We start from the raw sequence: 22,931 nt of genomic DNA on the forward strand, positions 1-22,931 counted from the left end.
CACAGCCCCTGCTTGGCTCCGGTGTCCGCAGGCACCGGGCTCACCCAGGTGCCGCTGTTTCCCTTATTCCTCCCGTGTTTTGGCCGCCGCGGTGGAGAGTGGTTCGGGGGGCACGAAGGGGGTGCGGGGTGGGCTGGGGAAGGGTGATTTGTCCCCCTGGAGCAGGGGGAGCCCCCAGGCACCCGTGACGAGGGCGTTTTGCCGACCCTGCCCGTGGGCTCAACGCTGGGGAGCCAGGGTTGAACCGTGGGGGCTGGTGGCTCTGTGCCCAGGGGACAACAGGGACCTGCCACGTCTGCAGCCCTGGGTGTCCCCCAAAATGGGAGATGGGGCTGGGGGGACTCTTGGTTGGGGACTCCAAGTGTTCTTGGAGCCACCGCCCTTTGCCACAGGCACTGAGCAGGGGGGTCGGGGGGCTGTGTCGGTCCCTGGGGGGTTGTCGGTCCCCAAGGGGCTGTGTCGGTCCCCGGGGGGGGTTTGTCTGTCCCCAAGGGGCTGTGTCGGTCCCTGGGGGGTTTGTCGGTCCCCAAGGGGCTGTGTCAGTCCCCAGGGGTGTTGTCAGTCCCCAAGGGGCTGTGTCGGTCCCCGGGGGGCTGCGCCAGCAGAGCCCGGGGCTGGGTACCTGTCCCTGCTGCATGGACCATGCTGGGGACAGGGAGGGGACCAGGGGTGTCTCGGAGCCCCCACCAGCCCCACCTTGCAGAGCCCGGTGGCAGCTCCTGTCCCGACCGAGCAGGGGGACCACTCGCCGCAGCCGCAGGCTGTCCCCCTCCCTGTCCCTGGCATCGCCCGGCGCCCTGTACAGAGCGAGCGGAGGAAGGAAGGAAGGGGCCGGGAGGAGGGAGAGGAGGAAGCGGGGAGGGTGGGATGCTGCCTGGGGTGATGGAGGAAGAAGGGGGCGGAATAAAAAAAAAAAAAGAAGAAGAAGAAAAAAAGAAAAAAGGGAAAGTCCGGGCAAAGGGACACTGCAGGCGGCGGGGGCTGGCTCGGGGTGGTGGGCCGGGCACGCTGATCCCTGCCAGCAGCTGGAGCCCCAGCCCGCCAGCCCAGCCAGGGCGTGTGGCCGCCCGCCCTCCGTCCATCCCTCCATCCCTCCCGCCCTCCGTCCATCCCTCCATCCCTCCCGCCCTCCGTCCATCCCATCCATCCCACCCTCCGTCCATCCCTGCGCAGCACGGCTGGCTGGCTGGGGGGCGGCTGCCGCCGGTCGCGCCGGGGCTGCGTTGCTCGCGGGGGGTGCGAGCGAGCGTGCGAGTTTGCGTGCAGCATCGCCGGGCTGGGAGCACCGCACGTCGCCCGAGCCATGCGAGACGGCGCAGCCGGCCCCATGCCGGCCCCGGCAGCCGGCCCCCGCTGCTGTGCTGCCCAGCTCGGGGGCTGAAGCCGGTGAAGGAGGTGGTGAGCCCGTGGCTATGCCGGCCGCCGGCTGAGAGCCCACGCTGCTGCACCTCGCCTGCCGAAGCCGGGCCCAGACTGCGGCCGCATGGTAGAGGAGAGCGCGGGCGGAGGGGAGTGGGGGTCCTGTCGAGTGCTGCGGGGCCCCCCCCGGCCTCCCCCAGCCCCTGGCCCCGTGGCCGTGGTGAGCAAGGGGCTGTGGAGCGTGGAGCGAGCCGGCAAGGGCTGGTGCTTGGAGCGTGCCGTCGGGGTGGACTGCAGCTCGCCCGAGCCCCGCTGCATCTGGCTGAGCAGCCTGCGCCGGCACGCCGCCGCCCCGGAGCACCGCTGGCCCCCGGCCCCCCGGCCCGGCCGTGCACCCCCTCGCACCGACAAGTGCCGCCGGGTGAGAACCGCGTGCTGGAGACGGCGGGTGTCGTTTGGGGGGGGACGCTGTGCAGGGGAGGGCAGGGGACAGGGGGCTCCCCTGGTGCAGGGGGCTGGTGGAGCTGGGTGCGGTGGCTTTGGGCAGCGCTGGGGCTGTCGCAGCTCCTGGGCAGCGCTGCGTCCCCTCCGTCCCCTCCGGTGCTGGAGGAAGGGCTGGGGTCAGGCGCCAGGGTCGGGGGTCCGGGCTCCTGTCATGCCGGTGGCCACGAAGGCCGGGCTGGGAGCTGCCGGCAAGGGCAGGGCTGTGCCCGGGTGTTTCGCTCCTGCTGCCCTGCTCGCCGTGTCCAGGAGGGGGGATGGATCCTGCCCCCCCGGAGGGCTCTGCGGGATGCAGGGAAAACACTGCTTTGCTCTGCAGGAGTGGGACACCAGCGGGAGCTACCTGTCCCGCTGTGTCCCCATGGGGGGGGCGAGGTGGCACGGTGACATGGGGCACAGGGACCCCGTGACACCTGTGCTGGGGGGCAAGGGACCTCGCAGGCATTAGGGCCACCTGGGCACAAGCCGTTCTTGCAAGGAGCAAGGGGCTCCCCCCTCATCCTCGCTGCCCGCGGCCCTCGTGGGACAGGGGCTTGGGGGAGCCGGGCTAACGAGCAGGACGCAGCTGGTGGGCGCACAGCGGAAAACGCCGGGCTGAGGTTCAAATAAAGCCAAAAAGCCGGGAGGTAACCGGCCCCGTGCGGGGAGAGGGGACGGGGCGCTGAGGACACGGCTGAGGTGACAAATCAGGGGTCAACCCCTCTGCCCCGGGAGCTGGAGCGTCTGCGGGGCTGTGAGCCAGCATGGGGGATGTCCGAGCTCACAGCAGGGGCTTTGCAGCCCAAAAAGCTCCAAAGCCACGGTGGGTGAAGAGGGAAACTGAGGCACGGCGGTCTGGGATGGTTTGCTCTGCCCACCCCTTTGCAGGGTCTCTCTGGGTCTCTGCAGCGGGTGACTTGCCCCGGCCGGCGCGCCCGTAACACAGGGGCACGTCCCCATCCCCGTGGGTCGGCGTCTGCCGTCAGTGTCTCCACCGTTCCTACCCTTGCCGAGGCTTGTCTGTGCCGGTTAAAATCAGCCGGGCACATTCAGCTGTCAGCTTAAAAATAATCCGGCGAGCCGGCGGCCGACACAATGGAGGGCGCAGATGGGGACAGGCGCCGGGCCGGGATGCTCGTGGCCCCGGGGCGAAGGGATGGGGGTCCCCGTGGGAGCGTGGGGCGCCTGTTGCCATCTGGTTTTGGGTCACCGGTCGGGGCGTGCGCAGTGCAGGGAGGGCTTGGGGGCTCGTGGGGAGCTTTGCCCCCCCGTCTGGTGCTGCTAATGGGGTTTTCTGGCTCTCCTGTGCCGCTGTTTGAGGCATCGCAGCTCGCTCTATGTTTCGGGGTATCTGTGGTGTCCGCGGGGGCCCGAAGCCCTTGTACCCCCCAGGTTTGCTGCGGCGGTGATGGCGCGGGTCCGTGGGTGCCGTGCCAGGGCAATGCCTCGAGGGTGCAGTTGCAGAGCCGTGCCCTCACCACGGGGACCCTATCCCCGGGGCGACGGGACCCCCAGCCCCACCTGCAGCTGGGCCCCGTGCGGGACGTGTGGGCGCAGGGGGTGCAGCCCAGCCCTGCTGAGCTGCCCTCCGATTTCCCCACCGGCAGCGAAAAGGCCCACTCAGCACAGGCGCAGACAAAGGCTTTTTGTGCCTCGTCCTTTTGTGTGTCCCTCTCCCTCCCCGCTCCCCATCCCTCGGTTCAACTGAGACGGCGCCTGAATTTTAACACCCTCGCCCCGGGATGGGCTGGCTCCAGCTGCTGCAGCGGGGAGGGAGGCGGCACTCGGGCAGGACCCCGGCGGACCCCCTCCTGCCCTGCCCGCTCCCAGGTTGCTGATTTCTGAGGTTTTAGGGATTTCTCTCGGTGCGGGCAGGGCCCTCTGCTCCCTTCAGCTGCGGGGCTGCTCCCACCTCAGCAGGGCTGGCGGATGTGCAGCCAGATGTGCAGCCACGGAAAGCAACAACATCCCTCGCCAGGGCTGCGCTAAACCCTCCCAAGCCCTGCCAAGGTGCTGGGACTCATGCTGTCTCTCCAAGCTCCTTGCCCGGGTGCCAGGCGAGATGCCCACGGCTGCTCTGGCTCTGCCGCGGCCCCGTTCCCCCTCCCGACACCGGCACCGGGGGCTGCGGGACGGAGCCGCGTCCCTCTTGGCCCCATCTGCTGCTCCAGGCAGCGTGTCCTGCCGGTGCCCAACACGGTGCCAGGTCCCTGCCCCGTCTCGGGAAGCATCACTCATCCAGCTGCCTCCCGGGCGGCTCTTTCCGGCTTGCCCGAGGTTATTACCGCGGCGTCATCGGAAGGGGACCTTTTGTCCCCGACGCCCCAATCCGCCCCCATCTCTCCTCCTGCCACGCTGCCTCCTGGGTCCCATCCAGACCCCCAGGCACAGCTCATTTCCCCCTCTTTTTTTTTTTTGTTTTTTTTTTTTCATTTCCTTTCCACGCATCTTCTCCCAAAAGGTCCCATGCGAGGAGTCTCGGGGGATGCTGGTGGGGTGCTCTTTGGGGGCTGAAATTTGCTGCCGCAGGGCCGGGAGGAGGAGGGGGTGGGTTCTGAGGGGCAGAGCGGCTTTTCCAGCAGATTTCAGCCCCTAGCACGGGACTTTGAGGGGGCTGGTGGGGGGCTGGCTGCCTACACCCCTGCCCCAGAAGTGACATCTTCCTCCTCGTCCCCTGCAGCCAACACCGGGCCGGAGAGATGGGGCGTCCCCAAATGCCAACGCACCCCCAGAGGGGCCCTTCCCCTGGGTGGGCCCGAAGACGGTGGTGCTGCGGAAGAGCTCGCAGGGGGGGTTCGGCTTCACCCTCCGCCACTTCATTGTCTACCCCCCGGAGTCGGCGGTGCATTCCACTGCCAAGGTAGGGCTGGGACCGGGGGGCTGGGCTGGGGGGGGGCACGGGGACCCCCAGAGCGGGACTCTGAGGTGCCGTGGATGCAGGATGCTTGTGTATGGGCTGGGGGTGGGCAGGGGGAGTCTGGGGAACCATGGAGTGGACCATCTGTCGCCTGCCTTGTTGGGGGGCATGGGGCTGCCCCCACCCATGGGTGGCCCTGGGCTGGAGGAGCCTGTGGAGCTGCTGGGAGACGTGCTCTGAGCAAGCAGCGAGTCGGCAGCGTCTCCGGAGACGTCCCAGAGCCTTTCTGGTGGGGGTCACGGCTGTCTGTGGCGACGCGGAGAATCCCTCAGCTCCGACCGACGGCTCCGGCGTCCCCGGGAAGAGCAGAAAAAGCATTTCAGAGCCCCCGAGGCCAGGGAGAGGCTCGGCGCAGCGGGACGTGGCTTGAGCCAAAGTAAATCACACACGGCCACCGTGAAGCCACGCCTGGGAGCAGGTGCTTTGGAGGATGCTGTTTGAGCCCTTCGTCACATCCCTCCTCCTCCTCCTCCCTCGAGCACCGGGAAGTGCCAGCGGGTCCTCGCCCAGCGAGCGGCACGTGCCCAGCCCCGCCGGTGCTCGCCGCCTCTAGTGCAGCAGATTTTTAGCTCCCAATTTCCTGGCTGTCAGCGGGAGGCTTCAGGCTGGATCTGCCCTGGGACCCGGCGGCTGCCATCGTGTCTTGGCTCGGCTGCAGCCCGGACCCTTCCCAGGTGCTGCCTTTTGGGGGGAACCAGACCCTGGGGTGGCCATCGCCTCTTGCGCCCTCTGAGCCATTGAGAAGCCCCAATCCGGGCAGCACCTTTCCCCTCCGGGATGGAGGGAGCCTGTGAAACCACCCAGCAGCTTCCAGCATGGACCGTGGGTGATGAGCCAGCTCTCCTGCCACGCCAGCGCCAAGCCCCTGGGGTTTGAAATCCCCCTCTTGCGCCATTTTCTGCAGCGGCAGCTTCATGCAGGTGAAGGAAGAAGCGTCTGGGAGCTGCGTGGTCCGTCACAGCCCTTTTCCCACTCCGGCGTGGGCAGACCTGGATGCTCCCATCACCCTCAGAGCTTCGCAGCTGCCTGTAGCCCCACGGCTCCGGCAGCCCCACGGCTCTGGCAGCCCCACGGCTCCGGCAGCCCCATGGCCCTGTGCTCGCCGCCTCCTCCCCGCAGGCAGGGAACTGCAGTGGGAAGTGAGTCACAGGGTGGGGAGAAGCAACTCGCCGGAGTCCCCGCTCAGCGTCCTCCGTCACCGCGCTTTTCCCAGGCTTCTTATTCTGCTTCCCCAAATCCTTCCTGCCTGGGAACGCAGACCTGTCCCGTCTCCAGCAGCATGACTCTGCAAAGGAGCTTTCGTCATGGGGATGGCCCAAACCTGCTCCGAACCGACCTTCTCATTCCACCTCTCCGCCATCCTCCTAAGGCATCCTCCAAGAGCGAGGGACTGATCCTGCCCCGTGGCGCTGGGCACCAGGGCTGAGCCCCACCAGGGCAGGAGCACACAGGGCCGCGTGGGAAGGAGCCAGATCAGCGCCGGGAGGTGGAAATGCTCTCGGAAAGGGGCTGCGAATAGCTCCCGGCACCTGTCTGAGCCGAAGCCGGCGCTCCCGGGCCGGCGGGGCAGGGTGTGGCGCAGCTGGCTCAGCACCCGCGGGTGCCGGCGGGCGGCCAGGTCCGGGGGCTGAGTTTCGGTGGGGTTGACTCAGCGGGGAGAGTGACGGCAGAGCTGCATTCACCGCGCCGTGCTTCGGCACCGCCGCGCCCAGCCTCGGCCCCAGCCCTGGGAGCGGGGGCTGCTGGGCTGCCCCGGGGGCCGGGCAGGGCTCCGGGGTGCCGCAGGGTGAGGAGGGGTGGGGAGAGGGCTGAGTCTGTGCCTCCAAGGGCCCTCGGTGTCCCCACGCTCCTGCCGTGGCACCGCGGCAGCCGCTCGGTGCACGGACAATGGTGCCGGCTGTGTGCCGAGGCCGCGGGACGTGGCTTTTCCTTCCCGCCATGCAATGGACACCATGGGGAGATGCCTCCAGCCCCCTCCTCCTCCTCACCAGAATGTCCCCCTGCCACACTGGGGTGGAGACCGGTCCCTCCCCAGCGCCCCGGAGGGACCTGCCCTCCCGGGGGACATCGGGGCTGTGTCCCCACTGCCTGCACTGGCTGGGGGCCGGGGAGGGAGCTGTGGCTGGTGACAGCTCTTGGCTGGAGCCGAACTCTTGCATTCCCTGGAGATGGCAGGATCCGGCACTGGCGGAGTGAGAAATCCCCTTCCAGGTGCCTGGGTCCCTCCATGGGACCCGCGCACGGGGCTGAGCAGCCTGGGGTGTAGCTGTCTCCGTGGCAGGGCTGGGGGCTTAGTGGCGTGGGTGCCGAGCCACGCGGGTGCCAGCTTGGGTGTCCCACGGGCAGCGTGGCTCTGCAGTGGGATCCCCACGGGAGGACGTGAGAGGCGAGCAGGAGCCCACGGACACGGTTCCCACCCCGAGGGACAGAGCCCCGCGGCTCCCGCGGCTGTCCCCTGCCCGTGGCTGGGGAGGGGGTGCCGGGAGCCCTCCGCCATCCCCTCTGCAGCATCCGCCGCAGCCCCGGCAGCCCGCTCCGCGCAGCGGGAATCTGCAGACGTGGTCCCTGCCTCGCAGGGACGCGCTCCCCCTGCCAAATAATTGCGGGGCTAAATATAGCCCCGCTGGCGGCTGGTGCCCCTCCGAGGACGCCTGCGCAAAGCCGCCCCCTTCCCGGGGGTCCCTGTCGCTGGGACCCGCTGCCCGGGCGCTGTGGTGGCCTGTGTGCCAGTGGGCACCCTGTCCCTTCCCCGGGACCCCGCTGCGGGGGCTCGGGCTCTCCCCGGCCAGGCTCAGTGGCCCAAGAGAAGGGCGAGATGCCACTGCCTGGGCTCGCTGGGCCCCTTCCCGCTCCCCTGCCCCAAAACCGGCCCCTTCCCCAGCAGCTGGGTACTGGGGGCTGCGGCGGGTCCCGCTCCCTGCCCACCAGCAAGGCTGCGCGGGTGGCCCGGCCGGATCCAGTGTCAGGAGGTAATTTTAGCCAGGGGCAGCGGAGGGCAGAGGGACACGCAGGTCCTGCAAGGGGCTTCGTGGGGCTGACACCCCTCCAGTCCCCTCCCGGTCCCCCTGCCGCGGCTGCCCTTGTCCGGCCACCAAATAAGTGTTTTTCTCTTCTTTTGGCAGGAGGAGGAGAACGGGAACCGAGCAGGTGAGCACCGGCGCTGCGCCGCCACGGGGACCCCCCGTGCAGGGGGATGTCACCGCCCGCATCGGTGGGCGCAGGGGTCCGGGTGCTGTCACGGGTCGCAGCGGGTGTTGCGGCCAGGGGACACAGCCCGCCATCTCTGCTGGCCGGCACCGCGGCCCTAAATATAGGCTGGTGGTGAAGCGGTGCGGTGCTTCGGCGGCAGCTCGGTGGCACTTGGCACAGGCGCGGTGTCCCCAAAGCCCTTGGGAGGTTCGCTGGCCCTCGCGCCCAAGGGGGTCCGTCCTGAAGCCGGAGGGGATGCGGCACGGCCAGCGCCGGTCCCCGCGGCGGGCGGCTCGGCCGAGCGCGGGGCGTTTGGGGACAGGGACGCGACCCCACTGTCCTCCCAGAGGCTGACGGTGACGTGAGCGAATGTGAAGGCGTCAGAACAGATCGGCACGCCGGCGGCGTGACGAGGCACCGGGGCTGCGGTCCCCGGGGGCCGGGCTGGGTGCCGGCGGCAGCAGCCAGACCTGGCACCCGGTGCCCGCCGGGGCTGGGGGGACACCGGCCTCGCTCCAGGCGGTCCCCAGGGGATTCGGCATCCCTTGTCGGCACCATCCCTCTGCCATCCTTCCGCCGGCCCACCTGCCCTCCGGCTTCTTGCAGCACCCGATGGCTTTTTGCTCTTGCAAAGGCCGGGGATCAGCCACGGCTGGGGGAGACGGGTGCCGGGGGGCTGCGCCGAGAAGGGGGCTTTGCCCAGGGCTGGACCCGTGGTCCGCAGGTCCCAGGCGCAGGGAGGGCTGCCATGCGTGGGCTTGGCAGGATGGGGAGGGTACCGCGAGGGGCCAAGAGTGCTTCTTGTCGTTGGGACGGGCCCAGCCGCGCTGGCGGCTCCCTGACACTGTGTCCCCGGGGAGCAGGTCCCCCCCGGAGCCGCCTGGAGCCCATGGACACCATCTTCGTCAAGAACGTGCGGGAGGACGGGCCGGCGCACCAGGCCGGGCTGCGCACCGGTGAGCGGGGCACGGGGGGTGGCCGGGCCGGCAGGGTCTCGGAGCCGGAGACGGCTCCAGGCTGCTCGCGGGATGCGTGTGGTGCTCTCCCTCCTCTGCCAGGGACTTTCTTGCTTCTTTTGCTCTTTTTCTTGCATTCCTTCTTTTCTCCCCCGGCTTCGCTCTGCTCTCTGGTGCTGTGGGGCTCTGCTCTCTCATCCCCGGGCTGGGATGCCCAGAGCATCATCAGGGTCCCCATGGGTTAGGCTGGCTGTGGGGGGCTCCCACGGCTCCCCTTGTCACACGGGACCTGGCTCTGCCCCTGGCAAAAGCCCTGTCCCTGTTCAAACCCTGCTGTGAGCAAGCGTGGGGACCGCCACGCGCCACCACCTCCCCACTGACTTGCGGTGACACCGTCTTCTCGCCCCGCTCCGCAGGGGACCGGCTGGTCAAGGTGAACGGGGAGAGCATCATCGGGAAAACCTACTCGCAGGTCATCGCGCTGATCCAGAACAGGTGGGTCCCCTTCCCCCTCGCTGCAGGGCACCAGGGACAGGCAGCGGCGTGCTGTGACCATCATGTGGGGATGGGGACGTTTGTCCCTCTGGGGGGGATCCAGCCGAGCATGAGATTGGCCTCCGTGGGGGCAGGCGGGGACTGATCCCGGCCGCCCTGACCCCTCGGTCCCCTCTCCCCACAGTGACGATGTGCTGGAGCTCTCCATCATGCCCAAGGACGAGGACATCCTCCAGCTGGTGAGTTTGCCGGGCGGGTGCCAGGGACCGGGCTGGTTCCAGGGCTCAGGCTCCCCGGCGTGGCTTTCCCGGGCTGTGCCGGCGTTCCTGCCCCACCAAACCTGAGGGGCTGGTCTGTCCCTGCCCACGCTCCTCCCGCGCCTTGGGTGGCCAAGTGCCCCTAAATGCTGGGGACACTTGGGGACAGGGCCCCACCAGCATCCCTGGAGCAGCAGTGGGCACAGGCGCTCCAGGGCAGGAAGGATGGGGGACGTGGCCCCTGTTTTTTTTGGGGGGGCATCCTCGGGCGAAGCTGGAGGGTGAGTTGCTCTAGGTCTCAAGGTCTGGCTTATCCTTGGAGCACCCCGAGCAGCTCTGCTGTCGGTGAGCTAGGGTCCGGGCGCAGCGCTGGCCCCAGCTGGGGTGGCCCGAGCCGATGGGTGTGCGTGGGGCTTCGCCTGGTGCTCCTCGGGTCCTGGCTGCTTCCCGGGGCTCTCCCGGCAGTGCTGCCACCAACGCTGCCAGCACCCACCCCAGGCTTGGCTATTAGGTGGCCCTGGGGGACCAGCTCCCATTGGGCTCTGGGGGTCTCGCAGCCCTGGCAAGGGGGGGTCTCACGTCTGTGCCCACCCCAGGCTCTGAGGAGCCCCCGGGCGTGAAGTCGGAGGCGCCTGTGAAAAGTGAGAAGGGAGAGCCGTGCCCGGCCTGCCGTGCCGGGGTATTTTAGGAAGGAGGGGAGGGGAAGGGAGGGCGGCCAGGCAGCGGAGAGAGCGGAAGGGCTGGTGGTGGTGGTTGCTCAGTGCCGGGGGGACCCCGTCAGAAAGCAGGACTGGGGGGCTGCAGCCAGCCCTGCCCAGCTTGCCCCAGCGGGGTGGTTCGCTCGCAGGTTGGGGAGGAGCGGAGAGCATCCCCGTGGCACCCTGCCAGCGGTGGGAGCGGGGTGTTGCGGCCCCGGACCCCCCCCACCCTGACCCCCCCATCCCCCCGCAGGCGTATTCGCAGGATGCCTACCTGAAGGGCAACGAGCCGTATTCTGGCGGGGCGCAGAGCATCCCCGAGCCCCCTCCCATCTGCTACCCACGGAAGACGTACCCCTTCCAGGCGCGGGGCACCGAGCCCCCGCCGGGCCAGCCGCCGGACACCCGCGCCCACCGCCCCGCCGCCGTGGGCCCCTCGTCCCCGCTCGGCACGGCCACGCTCGCCGGCGCCCGCAGCGAGGTGGCTGGCAGCCCTGCGCACCGCCCCGACGAGCCGCAGCCCGGGGGTCCCCCCCCGCGCCCCACTGCACCCCACGGGCACCCCGGCTCCTTCTCCCACGCCGGCTGCCCCAGCAACGTCGCATCCTCTCTGCCCGACCGCTACGGGATCTCCCCCGCCGCCCCGTCCTGCTACGGGGTCCCCAAGCACCTCCCGGAGCACCGGACTCACTGCAGCTTCAAGGAGGGCGTCGGGGGGCTGGTGGGCGCTGGGCGGCCCCCCCGGGAGGCAGCGGGCAGCCAGCGGGCGCCCGGCCGTCAGGAATGCCAGCAGGCTCTGTCCCGCTGGTTTTGCAGCCAGGAGACGCGGCGGAGCGCCTCGGAGGAGCGGCGGCAGGCCATGCCGCCCCGCTACCGCAGCGTGTCCCAGGACAGGTTGGGGGGCTCGGCGGCGGCCCCCCGGGGCTGGCCCCACAGCGCCTCGCACGACACCCTGCTGCAGGCCTCCCGCGAGGGCTGGGCGCCCCGCGCCCGCTCCGACCACTACCTGGGCAGGTACGGGCGCTCCATGGAGGCACTGGAGCCCGGCGCCCTGCTCTCCCCTCACCTCGATCGCTCCGCCTGGCCACCTGAGAGGGTCTGCCGGGCCACCGTCGCCGCCGTCGGGCAGCCCATCCCGCACAGCTCCTTCGCACCTTCCTCCTCCTCCTCCTCCTCGCGGGAGCCGGCGCCCGTGCAGAAGCACCCGTCGCAGCCCAACCTGCAGAGCGCAGATGATTCAGGCTACATCGGCTACCGGAGCTACAGCCCGTCCTTCCAGCGCCGCACCGGGCTGCTGCACGCCCTCTCCTTCCGTGACCCGGCTTTCGGTGGCCTGCCCACCTTCAGCATCTCGCAGCGGCCGGCCGCCCCGCTCCCGGAGAGGGTGGTTCCCACCGTCCCACCGCCCGCCGGTCCCTCGCCGGTCCCTACCGCACCCAGGGAGCAACGACCGGAGAGCAGCCGGGTGCCCGAGCAGCCGGAGGAGCGGAGGGAAGAGGTGGTTTTGCGGCAGAAGCCGCCCACGGGCCGCAAGATGCCACCCCCGCTGCGGCAGATGAACTTTGTCTTTCCCGAGGGGGTGAAGGAAACGGACATTTGCAACGCCCCGCCGGCCGGCAGCAAAGGGGAGAGGCCGGCAGCCGAGTGGCAAGGCCGGCGTGTGGCTCCCTTGGCGGCCCCCGAGGACTCACTGGCATCCATCCCCTTCATCGGTGAGTTGGGGCGGCTCGTCGGCGGAGGGGCGGCTGCCTCCAGGAGCAGGGCGTTAGCCAGTCCCGTGCCAGGGAGGGCATGTTTAGGGGACAGGCTGCGTTGCACAATTTCAGAGCATCCATCCACGGCTGGCGTGGAGATGGAAAGGGTCCGCGCCAGCAGCACGCGTGGTGCCCAGCACCCTGCTGCGCCCCGTATCCCGCAGCCCTCTGGGCATCCTGTCCCCGAGCAGGGCTGCGAGGGGGTGCCAGGATTTGGGCTTGGGCAGCCTCATCCCTCTCTGTTGTCTTGCACCCCCTGCCCAGCCCCTGGTACCTCTTACTGGGCACGGCTGGGTGTGAACTGGAGCCCTGCACGCTCCTGCCCTGCTCTGAAGTGGGGACAGGGACGTGCCCGGGAGGACCCGCTCCCTGTCTCGCTTGGCACCTCCCTGCCCGTCCCCCTCTGCCCCTGGGGACCCAAATGGGGGTGGGGGGAGCCTCCAGCTCGGCCCCCTCCTGCACTGCAGCCTGCCCCGTGCCTGCTCCCAGGGAGGGACCCGGGGCCGGGCGGGGAGGGAGGGGATGGGGTGGGGATGGGGGGGCCACAGGGTTGCTCTGTGCGAGGGTCCGAGTGCACCGGCGGCTCCTGGCTTTGCTGGGGGTGGGAGCGTGTCCCCCAGCCCAGCCCGGGCACCTGCAAACCCACCACCTGCCAGAAGAGCCGGGGGGGGGCCCGGCAGGGACTTCCCCTGCCCCGTCCTGCCCCAGCCCCTCCTGCAACACTGCCCACCCCTCTCACAGACGAACCCACCAGCCCCAGCATCGACCTGAAGGCCAAACACGTCCCCGCCTCCTCGGTGGTCTCCAGCGCCATGAACTCGGCGCCCGCCGTCGCCACCAGCCCCTCCTCGCCCACCTTCGCCTTTGCCCTGAGCCGGCACTACTCCCAGGACTGCAGTAAGTGCTGGGGGGAGCGGAATCGTCCCGGGGGCTACGGTGGGGGGCAGGACGGGGAGGAGCAGCCCCCTGCCCTGGAGCTCTGCCCCGTGCCTGCTGGGCTGAGCAGCGTGTGCTTTGCCCTTCTCCCCCTCGCAGGCAGCATCAAGGCCGGCCGCCGCTCGTCCTACCTCCTGGCCATCACCACCGAGCGCTCCAAGTCCTGCGACGATGGTCTGAACGCATTTCGGGATGAGGGGAAGATCCTAAGGTAGGGCTGGACACCCCCTCCCAGTCCCGCCGCCGCATGGCTCCTGTCCCCTCCCCACCGTCCCGCTCACGGGGGCTGCTCTCCCCCCAGGAGGATGCCCAGCCGGGTCCCCAGCCTCCGCATGCTGAGGAGCTTCTTCACCGATGGGGTGAGTGTTGTGCGACGGTGAGGGTTGGGGGTCCCGGGGGTGCCCCCCGCCAGGGTGCCTCTATAGGAGGGTAGCCCGGGGTTGCTCCGCCTGGCTGGGGCACCGGTGGAGCAGGGGGTGCCGATGGCATCGTCCCAACGGTGCCCTCCGGTCCCCCCGCAGTCTCTGGACAGCCTCGGCACGTCCGAAGATGCCCGCTCCAAAAGACACTCAACCTCCGACCTCTCGGACGTCCCGTTCAGCGCCGTGAGGAAGGAGGGCTGGCTCCACTGCAAGCAGATCCTCACCAAAAAGGGGAAGGTAGGCGGGTGCGCCCCTGAGCCCGGCCGGCCACGCAGGGAGGGGGATGCTCCCCGCCGCGAGCATCCCTGAGGTCCGTGCCCCATCCCTTCTCCCCGCAGAAGGTCGGTGGAGGCATCCGGCAGTGGAAGCGCGTCTTCGCCGTGCTGCGCACCCACTCGCTGTACCTGTGCAAAGACAGGCGGGAGGCGGTGACCTGCGCCCCGGCCCCAGGTGAGGAGGAGCCGCCGATCAGCATCCGAGCGTGCCTGGTGGACATCTCCTACAGCGAGACCAAGAGGAAGCACGTCTTCCGGCTGACGACCGCTGACTTCTGTGAATATCTCTTTCAGGCAGAGGATCGGGAAGACATGCTGGCCTGGATCAAAGTCATCAGGGAGAACAGCAAGGCCGAGGGCGAGGTGAGAGCCACATGGGGCTCCCGGCTGCCTCTGGCTCTCCCGGCACTAACTGCCTCGGCTCTCTCCGGCTCTTTGCCTTGTGCTGCTTCCCCAGGCCACGGCCGGCCCCGGCGCGGTCGGCCGGTGTGGGGCTCGCCCATCCCGTGCCGTGCTCCCAGGGGTGCACGGGGGCTCGCGGGCGCCGCGGCGTCCAAGAAAAGCGCGGCTCCGCCGGCCTCGGCCAGGGCAGGGTGCGCCGGGGCGCTCGGCGGCGGCGGCGTGGCTCTCCGCGCGCTGCAGCGGCGCTTCCAGGCAGGGTCGGCGCCGGATGCGCCGGTGGCGTTTGGTCGTGCGGTAGTAGAGGAGCGTGCATGGCTCTGCCGTGGTGCGTTGTGTCTCCTTCGGTGGAGAGAGATCTGGCAGGGAGCTCCCTGCCTGCGCTGGGCATGGTGCCTGCATGGTGCTGCCGGCTGCCGGGGCTGGCGCCGGGTCGGGGCTGAGCCCTCGATGGGCAGCCGTGGTCTGTGCAATGGGTCGCTCGGGTGTGAGATGGGGAGAGCTGCTCCCCGGGGCCGTGGGCTCCAGTGGAGAATCCGCAGGGCTTGGATGTGCCAGCGCCGGGCTGGCCGCACGCCGTCTCCCCGTGGTGCCGGGATGGCCTCGTTTGGTTGCAGCGTTCGTGCCGGGGTGATGGCAGGCTCCGGCCCTGGAAGGGTGCGTTGAGCTTGGAGCGGTCTCTGGTTTTCTGCGGCACAGCCCCGCTCCAGAGGGCACAGGGGGCTCAGCGGGGCTGGCAGCGCCGGCACAGGGAAGGTGCTGCTGGATCGGAGCACGTGGAGCCATCTGGGCACCCGCTGGGGCTGTGTTGCCCGCCGGGTGGGCAGCATCCCGCAGGGATGGGCACGTGTCTTTGGAAGCTGTGGGATGCAGCGGGTGCGCCTGGTGCGGGCAGACGGAGGTGCGTGTGCTGCCGAGGAACGCGCCTGTCCCCGCGCCTCTGCGCCCGGCTTGGAGCGCGCGTGCCGCCCCGCACCGCGGCAAGGAGCGCCGCAGAACGCAGCGGGGCGGCGAGCGCTGGCGGGCGCCGGCTGTTTCGGCTATTTCGGGGCAGCGGGGACCGGGTCCTGCCCTCGCCTGGTCCTGCCTGGCCCCGCACGGTGCCCGGCAGAGCATGGACTTGCCCGGGGCCTCCGGCGGACGCGCTGCTCAAGCTCTCCCTTCCCCTCTTCTCTCTGCCTCCCCAGGACCCCGGTTTTGCCAGCCAAGCGCTTATCAACAAGAAGTTAAACGACTACCGGAAAGTGAGGTATGGACCCAGGGGCGGTGGGCACCGAGACCCCCGAGCGCTTTATTCACCTCAATTTTAAAGTGATGGAGCAAAGCCAGTGCATCCCTTGATGGGGCAGCGCCGAAGGTGCCGGCTGCACCCGTCTTCGCTCGGGGTGCCAGCGGGGTCCGGTTCAGCCAAACTGGCACCAAGCAAAGGGTTAAAGCGGCTCAGTGCTCCCCGTTACCTGGTGTGGGGTGCAGCCCCGTGGGCACGGGTAGGATGCCGGGCAGGCCAGGAGAGATGCCGGCGTTTGCCGGGAGGTTTCGCGTTGGGCCGGTGCCCCCGGCCGTGCCCCGCCTGAGCCCCCGCTCTCCCCACAGCCCTGCGGGCGCCAAGCCTGACTCCTCGCCCAAGGGCTCTCGTGGGCTGGGGATCCGAGCCGAGTTCCTGAAGCAGACGGGAACCAGCGCGCCCCGGTCCCCCAGGCAGGATGCGGCCATCACGAAAGGTAGGTCCCACCCCTGCGGCGCGGGGCACCCCGGCACGGCAAACCCAGGGGCTTTGCAAGGAGGGGGGCCTCGCCCCAGGGCTGCCATCGTGCTCATCCCTGTAGGGCAGCAGGGATGCTCTTCCCATTTGTCCCAGCTCATTAGAATCATGGAATCATGGAATCATTTGGGTTGGAAATGACCTTGAAGATCATCCAGTCCAACCAGTAACCTAACACTACCAAGTCCACCACTAAACCAATTAAGGGGAGAGTCATAATTTCATGTTTCCTGGCTTGGTGGCTGGATTATTTTGTAATGAAAGTAAAAACTGGGAATCATTAAGGTTGTAAAGGACCTCTAAGATCATCAGTCCAACATCAACCCAACACCCCCATGCCCACTAAACCATGTCCCCAAGTGCCACCTCTGCCCGTTTTTGAACCCCTCCAGGGCTGGGGACCCCACCACCTCTCTGGGCAGCCTGTTCCAACGCTTGACCGCTCTTTCCGTGAAGAAATTTTTCTTAATATCCAATCTAAACCTCCCCTGACGCAGTTTGAGGCCATTTCCTCTTGTCCTATTGCTTGTTACTTGGGAGAAGAGACCAACACCCTGTGGGTTTTTCCCCCCAGATGAGAGCAGCTCCCAGAAAGCCCCATGGGGCATCAACATCATGAAGAAGAACAAGAAATCTGCCCCCCGGACCTTCGGTGTGAGGCTGGAGGACTGCCAGCCTGCCCCGGACAACAAGGTACGGCCGCGCAGGTGGTGCCAGCCCTCGGGGACCCCGCACGGCCCCAGCACCTCCGTCACCCCCTCCCTGTCCCTGCAGAATGTCCCCCTGATCGTTGAAGCCTGCTGCAAGGTGGTGGAGGACCGAGGGCTGGAGTACATGGGCATCTACCGCGTGCCCGGGAACAACGCGGTGGTGTCCAGCCTGCAGGAGCAGCTCAACAAGGGAGCCACCGAGATCAACCTGCAGGACGAGGTGAGGGCAGGGTGGGCTGCGTGTCCCTGTCCCCATCCCTGTCCCCATCCCTGTCCCCATCCCTGTCCCCATGCCTCTGGGATGCTTTTGGGGCTGTTGTCCTGGTCCATGACTGTCGCCATCCCTGTCCCCATGCCTCTGGGATGCTCTTGGGGCTGTTGTCCTGGTCCATGACTGTCGCCATCCCTGTCCCCATGCCTCTGGGATGCTCTTGGGGCTGTTGTCCTGGTCCATGACTGTCGCCATCCCTGTCCCCATGCCTCTGGGATGCTTTTGGGGCTGTTGTCCTGGTCCATGACTGTCGCCATCCCTGTCCCCATGCCTCTGGGATGCTCTTGGGGCTGTTGTCCTGGTCCATGACTGTCGCCATCCCTGTCCCCATGCCTCTGGGATGCTCTTGGGGCTGTTGTCCTGGTCCATGACTGTCGCCATCCCTGTCCCCATGCCTCTGGGATGCTCTTGGGGCTGTTGTCCTGGTCCATGACTCTGTCGCTATCCCTGTCTCTATCGTCATCCCTGTCTCCAACACGATCCTCATCCCCGTCTCCGTCACCGTGACCTTCCCTGGAGTGGCAGGGCCGCCTAGCGGCCGGTGACCGCAGCGTAGGTGGCAGCTTGGGGACACATTTGTCCCCTTGCATCTCGCCACATTGCTGCAGCAGCACGGAGCTTTCCCTGCCAGATGCAGGGTGGGGACAGCCGTCCTGCCCTCCTCACAGCCGCGGTGGTGCTGGCTGCTGTCCCCCTCGGTGTCGGTGGCCTCGGACTCCCCTGGCTTGGGGACTTTCTCCCGCTGGCGCCGGGGTTGGCCCGGTGTGGTCCCTCTGAGCAGCTGCTTCTCTCCCCCGCAGCGATGGCAGGATCTGAACGTCATTAGCAGCCTGTTGAAATCCTTCTTCCGAAAGCTGCCCGAGCCCCTCTTCACTGACGGTGAGTTGCTGCGCCCCGGCCGTGCGCTTCCCCCGGGGCCGTCGGGGCCCCCGAAGTGGCCACAGATGACCCTGTGCTGATGGCCGCGTGTCGATGGCTGATACCGGGCTGAGTGGCAGCCCCGGAGCCCATCCCCGCCGTCCCCGTGTTGGGGACAGGTCCCCAGACCCTGTGACAGAATGAGCCAGCGCCCATGCAAGGCGAGGGGCTCTGTAGACCCCCTCCTTACTGTCCCCTGGGCCAACCCTTGTCCTTGTCCCTGTCCCTCCCTGTCCTTCTGTGCCCTGTCCCAGTGGGACCCGAGCAGCACCCCCAGCCCCCTCCCCAGCATCTCTGGCCGGTGCATCTGGGGGTCCCTGGCCCTGGGGGGGTGCCCTCTCCCCTCCACCCAGCTCTGACCACCCCCCATGTCTCTCTTTCAGATAAATACAACGACTTCATCGAGGCCAACCGGATCGAGGACGCCAGCGAGAGGATGAGGACACTGCGGAAGCTGGTAGGGAGAGGGGGCAGGGGCTGGGGCGGGGGGCACAGCCCTGGAGCCCCACCTGGGTGCTGCTGTGGGTGCGAAAGGCAGCGGGGGTGAGCAGAGAGGTGACCCCCTGCCTCCCCGCAGATCCGGGACCTGCCAGGTCACTACTACGAGACACTCAAGTTCCTGGTGGGCCACCTGAAGACCATCGCTGACCACTCGGAAAAGAACAAGGTACTGTCCACCCGCCCCAGGCATCCAGCCCCATGCGCTGTCCTGGTGCCGGGGAGGCTTTCCCGGACCCCTGCCCCACCTCGAGCCCCCCCAGCTTGGGCTGAGCTCCTGGCGGGGTGGGAAGGGAGACGGTGCCTGATGGAGCGGCGAGCGCTGAGGGGTGGCCACGGGCAGGCACTAACCCCAGCTCCGGTTGCAGATGGAGCCACGAAACCTGGCCCTGGTGTTCGGCCCCACGCTGGTGCGGACATCCGAGGACAACATGACCGACATGGTGACACACATGCCCGACCGCTACAAAATTGTGGAGACCCTCATCCAGCACGTAAGTGGCACCGGCGGGCATCGGCGTGGCGGGGGGACGGGGCTGATCTGCACCACGGGGGATGGTGCTCCCCGGCCACGCCGAGCTCCCATCGCTCCTTGCCGGTCCCTAACCCCTCTCCCGTCTCCCCCCACAGTCAGACTGGTTCTTCAGCGACAAGGAGGACAAGGGCGAGAAGGTGAGTCCCACCCCCCCGGGGGGTCTCGCTATGGGGCAGAGGGGGTGCAGAGCCCCAGTTGGGAGCTGGGGGGCCGTTGGCAGCCGCCTGACCGCCGCGTGCCCTCCCCTTGCAGACCCCCGTGGATGAGAAGGAGGTTCAGTCCGTGCCCAACATCGAGTACCTGCTCCCCAACATCGGCAGGACCGCGGCGCCTGGCGATGCCGCAGGTGAGGAGCGGTGCCCGCGGCACCGGCCCCTCCGGTCCTGGCACCGGGGCACCCCAGGGCGCCTCTGCAGCCGTTCCATCTCCCCCCGCTCACACCGCTGCGGACAGCCAGCCCCGCTTGCCGTGGCCGTGGCACACCCGCGCGTGCCAGAGCGGGACATCCTGGCACCTTCCTCACTGGAAAGCGGGGACGGCCCCCCCGGGGGTGCCAGCAGAGCCCCCTCCCCGCCCTCTCCCGTCACCCTCCTCTCCGGTGGCTGCTCCTCGTCCCTCTGCAAACCCGGCTGGCCGCGGCACCCCGGCAGCCCGCGGGACCCCTGCCCGCGCCCGCTCGCCCCTGGCCCACGCTGCCAACCCGGAGACCGGGAGACTTTGATGTTCGACTGATTTCTTACGTTCTTTCCTTGAACTTCTCTGTGCTGTCCTCTTCCTCCTCCTCCTCCTCTTCCTCCTCCAGCGGACCTCCTCGAGAGCTAGAGCGGGTACAGTGTTGATGCTGGGTGCATTGCTCACGCACTAACTCCTCCGGGTGACCACGAGAGAGCGGGAGCAGGGGGATGCAGCGGGAGGGGAGGGGGCCCTGTCCTGCCCGGCCACTGTCCCCAGGGTCCCCAGCATCAGGAGGGGCGGCTGAGCCCCTGGGGAGCCCCAAATCCTTTAACCCTGCTTCTCCCACATTGCTGGCCGGTGCCTGCGGTGGCACTGGGGCTGCTGTTGGCATCCCCTGGCAGGGATGGGTGCCGTGTCCTGGGACCGGCGTACCCAAACACTGGGGTATGGGGGTCCTGATGCCCCGGGGAGGGTCAGCACCCCCTTTCTGCCTCCCCCTCTCTCGTCGTCAGCAGCTGCTAACCCCATTGTGGGGCGTGCGGGGTGGGAGAGGGTGTCTGTCATCTTGTCCTTGTCCTTCACGGCAGCAGGGCTAGGGCTGCCAGTCCCCCCCATGTCCCCACTTGTCCCCTAACCCCCCCGCGGAGCCGGGGCAGCCCCACGGCCTGTCCCAGCCCCCTCCGGCACAGCCCGTCCCAGATCCCGCTCCGGGGCTGGATGTGGTGGTGGCTGTCCCCATGCCCCGTCCCGGTGATGTGGTGGTGGCAGCACCGTGCCCAGCCCTGGTCCCCGCTGTGCCCCGTGGCCATGGGAGGGTTGGGGACCTGCCGCCGGGGTCCTGGCTGTGTTTCCCGGCTGTGTGTGCCTGCGTGTCCCCCCCCCTTATCCCCACTCCTCACCTTGCGGCTCTGCAGTGGGCGAGCGGTGCCGGGGACCCCCGTGCACCACCAGACCCCCCCCAGCTTTCCGGCATCTCCATCTGCTGGCACACAAACCCACGCGGCGCTGGCATCCCTGCCAGGGGCCAGCCGATCCAACGGCCCTGGCATGTCCCCATCCCGGTTTGGGGGAACGGAGCAGCATCCCCCAGCTCTACCCACCGCACCCCGCTCCCCAGGACGTGGCCACCTCTGGGGCCTGGCTAACCCCCCCTCTCCGCTCTGCTTTACAGGCTCAACCCGCAGCGGCTCCGCCAAACCGAAGGTAAGAGGGTCCTGGGCCGGGGGCTGGCAGGGAGGGACGCGATAGCTGGGGCATGGAGCCCATCCCTAACCCCGGCACCGCCATCCCTAACCGCGGCGTGACCGTCTTCCCAGGGCACGTGGCCATCGCGGAAGGCGCCGCCGCACCGGGAGCTCCTCGCCATCCCCTTCGTCTCGGCCGCCGCCCGCAAGAGGAAGAAGAGGAGAGAGGCTGAGGGCATCGGGAGCAGCACCGAAGATGACGCGGAGCACAGGGACGCCCCGGGCCGGGAGCAGGAGGTTGAGGGGGCTGCGACCACCCCTCCAGGACCCGGCAAAGCCCCCCGCGGCACCAGCGCCGAGCCGGCAGCCCCCAGCCCAGCTGGGATGGAGCAGGAGAGCTCCCTGGAGCCCGGGGGTGCCGGGGCTGAGCCAGCGCCGGACGCCCGCTCCATCGTGTCGGGCTACTCCACCCTGTCCACCATGGACCGCAGCCTGTGCTCCGAGGTGCAGTCGGTGGCCGGGAGCCGCGGGGAGGAGGCGGACGACGAGCGCAGCGAGCTCAGCCACATGGAGACGGACACGGAGAGCCGGGAGGGCGCCCGGCCCCGGCCGGGGCAGGTGGACGGGGGGACCAGGGACGAGGACAAGGGGTCCCCCGGCCGCCCCTCCTTCAACTCCCACCGCCTGATCCAGTGCGACACGCTGGCCCGCAGGAAGCTGGGGCGGCCCCGGCCGGCCGGCGAGACCCCGGCACCCACCGGGGAGGACCAGAGCTGGGTCCCCCCTGGGCGGCCCTCGCTGCGGGAGCAGCTCCGGCAGCGCCTGCGAGCCTCTGCCGACGACATGGGGGTCCGCCTGCGCCGAGCCCACTCCCCCGAAACCCGCCGCAGGAAGAGCAGCTGGCGCCGGCACACCGTGGTGGTGCCCGGCGGCCTCAAGGACCTCAACTTCAACGAGTGGAAGGAGCCGCGGGGGCTGGAGATGGCCCCGGGACCCTGCCATGACAAGGACTCGGGGCTCAGCAGCCTGGAGTCCACCAAAGCCCGGCCACCGGCACCCGCCCCGGCACAGCCGGGCGCTGCCAGCGAGGGGCCGGGCACCAAGACCCCCCCGGGCAGCCCCGGCCCCTTGGCCCCCCTGCGCTTCCCCCAGTGTCTCTGACCTCCCGAGGTGCCCCCCGCCGCGACTCCCCACCCCAGCCGGTGTTTAATTTAAGGACTCACCTTCGTTCTTGTATTTAATTGTGCTCTGGACAAGCTGCTGTTATTTAACGAGGCTCCGGGGCCCCCGCGCCGCGGGTGGGACAAAGCCACCTCGTCCCCCCCTTGCTTTGGGGAGCAGCAGGGTCCCTTGGTGGTCCCACGCTGCAGCCTGGCCTCGTCCCACGGTGCCCCCGCCCCATGCCATGGTGCCCCGGCCCCCCGGGCAGTGCCAGGAGGGTTGCAGGGTGGGGGGGGCTCATGGGGACGGTCCCCACCCCGGGCGGTGGCGGCCCTGCTGTCCCTGGCCATGGCGGCGCGAAGTGCGGGCGCTTCTCTGGGTGCTGCCGCCCAGGCTGCCCTTGCTGGGGACCCTCCCCACGCCCGAGGACCCTGGGGACCGCGGTGCCATCACCCTGACCCGGGCGCGCTCCGTGCCGCGGGGGTCTGGGGTCCGCGCCGGGGCGCGGCTGAGCTGGGGGGTGTCCCTTGGTGCGACGGACGGGGACCCCTTGGGCTGGGTGTTTGCGTGGGAGCGGGTGTGACGGGAGGGGCACCCTGCGGCGGGGGGGGGGCCGCTGCCGTCCCCTGCAACGCCACGAGCCGCAGCCACGAGCCGGCAGCAGCTGGGGGCTTGGCACGGCACGGCACGGCCCCCTCCCCAGCCCCGCTCCCCTTCCTGCCCCCCCCAGGCCAGAAGCACTTTAGGAAGGGGAGCGCCCGGGGGGGTCACGGCTGGCGGGGGCGCGGGGACCCCCAGCCTCGCCGCGGTGGCACGCACGTGCCGTGGGCTCGGGCGGCCACTGCCGGGCCCGTGTGTCGGGGGTGTCAAGTCACGTCACTGTTTCTCCGTGTCATTCTCATACGTTATGCAAATATTTGCTGTAAAGTTGTTTTTTTCTTTTTTTTTTTCTTTTTTTTTTTTTTGTAAATATTGTCTTTGACTGTGTAACATATTACAAAGGATTTATAAGGATTTTTTAAGAAGTTTTGCTCAGCTGAAAGGCCAACCCCGACCAGGGGAGGTGCTGGACCAGTGTTG

General features: G+C 68.9%; 1 protein-coding gene across 1 annotated transcript; it reads left to right on the forward strand.

The window, feature by feature from the left end:
• Positions 1-1,483: 1,483 nt before the first annotated feature.
• Positions 1,484-21,851, forward strand: ARHGAP23 (Rho GTPase activating protein 23). Its single transcript, XM_075722738.1, has 25 exons — positions 1,484-1,780; positions 4,520-4,699; positions 5,172-5,174; positions 7,879-7,903; positions 8,806-8,901; positions 9,318-9,396; positions 9,581-9,635; positions 10,605-12,063; positions 12,847-13,002; positions 13,141-13,252; positions 13,343-13,400; positions 13,563-13,700; positions 13,802-14,101; positions 15,325-15,386; positions 15,731-15,858; positions 16,474-16,592; positions 16,674-16,829; positions 17,681-17,759; positions 18,182-18,255; positions 18,376-18,465; positions 18,665-18,790; positions 18,927-18,968; positions 19,084-19,177; positions 20,678-20,709; positions 20,823-21,851. The coding sequence occupies exons 1-25, from the start codon at positions 1,484-1,486 to the stop codon at positions 21,849-21,851; spliced, it is 4,989 nt and encodes a 1,662-aa protein (XP_075578853.1).
• Positions 21,852-22,931: the final 1,080 nt, after the last annotated feature.

Source organism: Pelecanus crispus, chromosome 18 (assembly GCF_030463565.1).
Source record: "Pelecanus crispus isolate bPelCri1 chromosome 18, bPelCri1.pri, whole genome shotgun sequence".
Classification (NCBI taxonomy): Eukaryota; Metazoa; Chordata; class Aves; order Pelecaniformes; family Pelecanidae; genus Pelecanus; species Pelecanus crispus.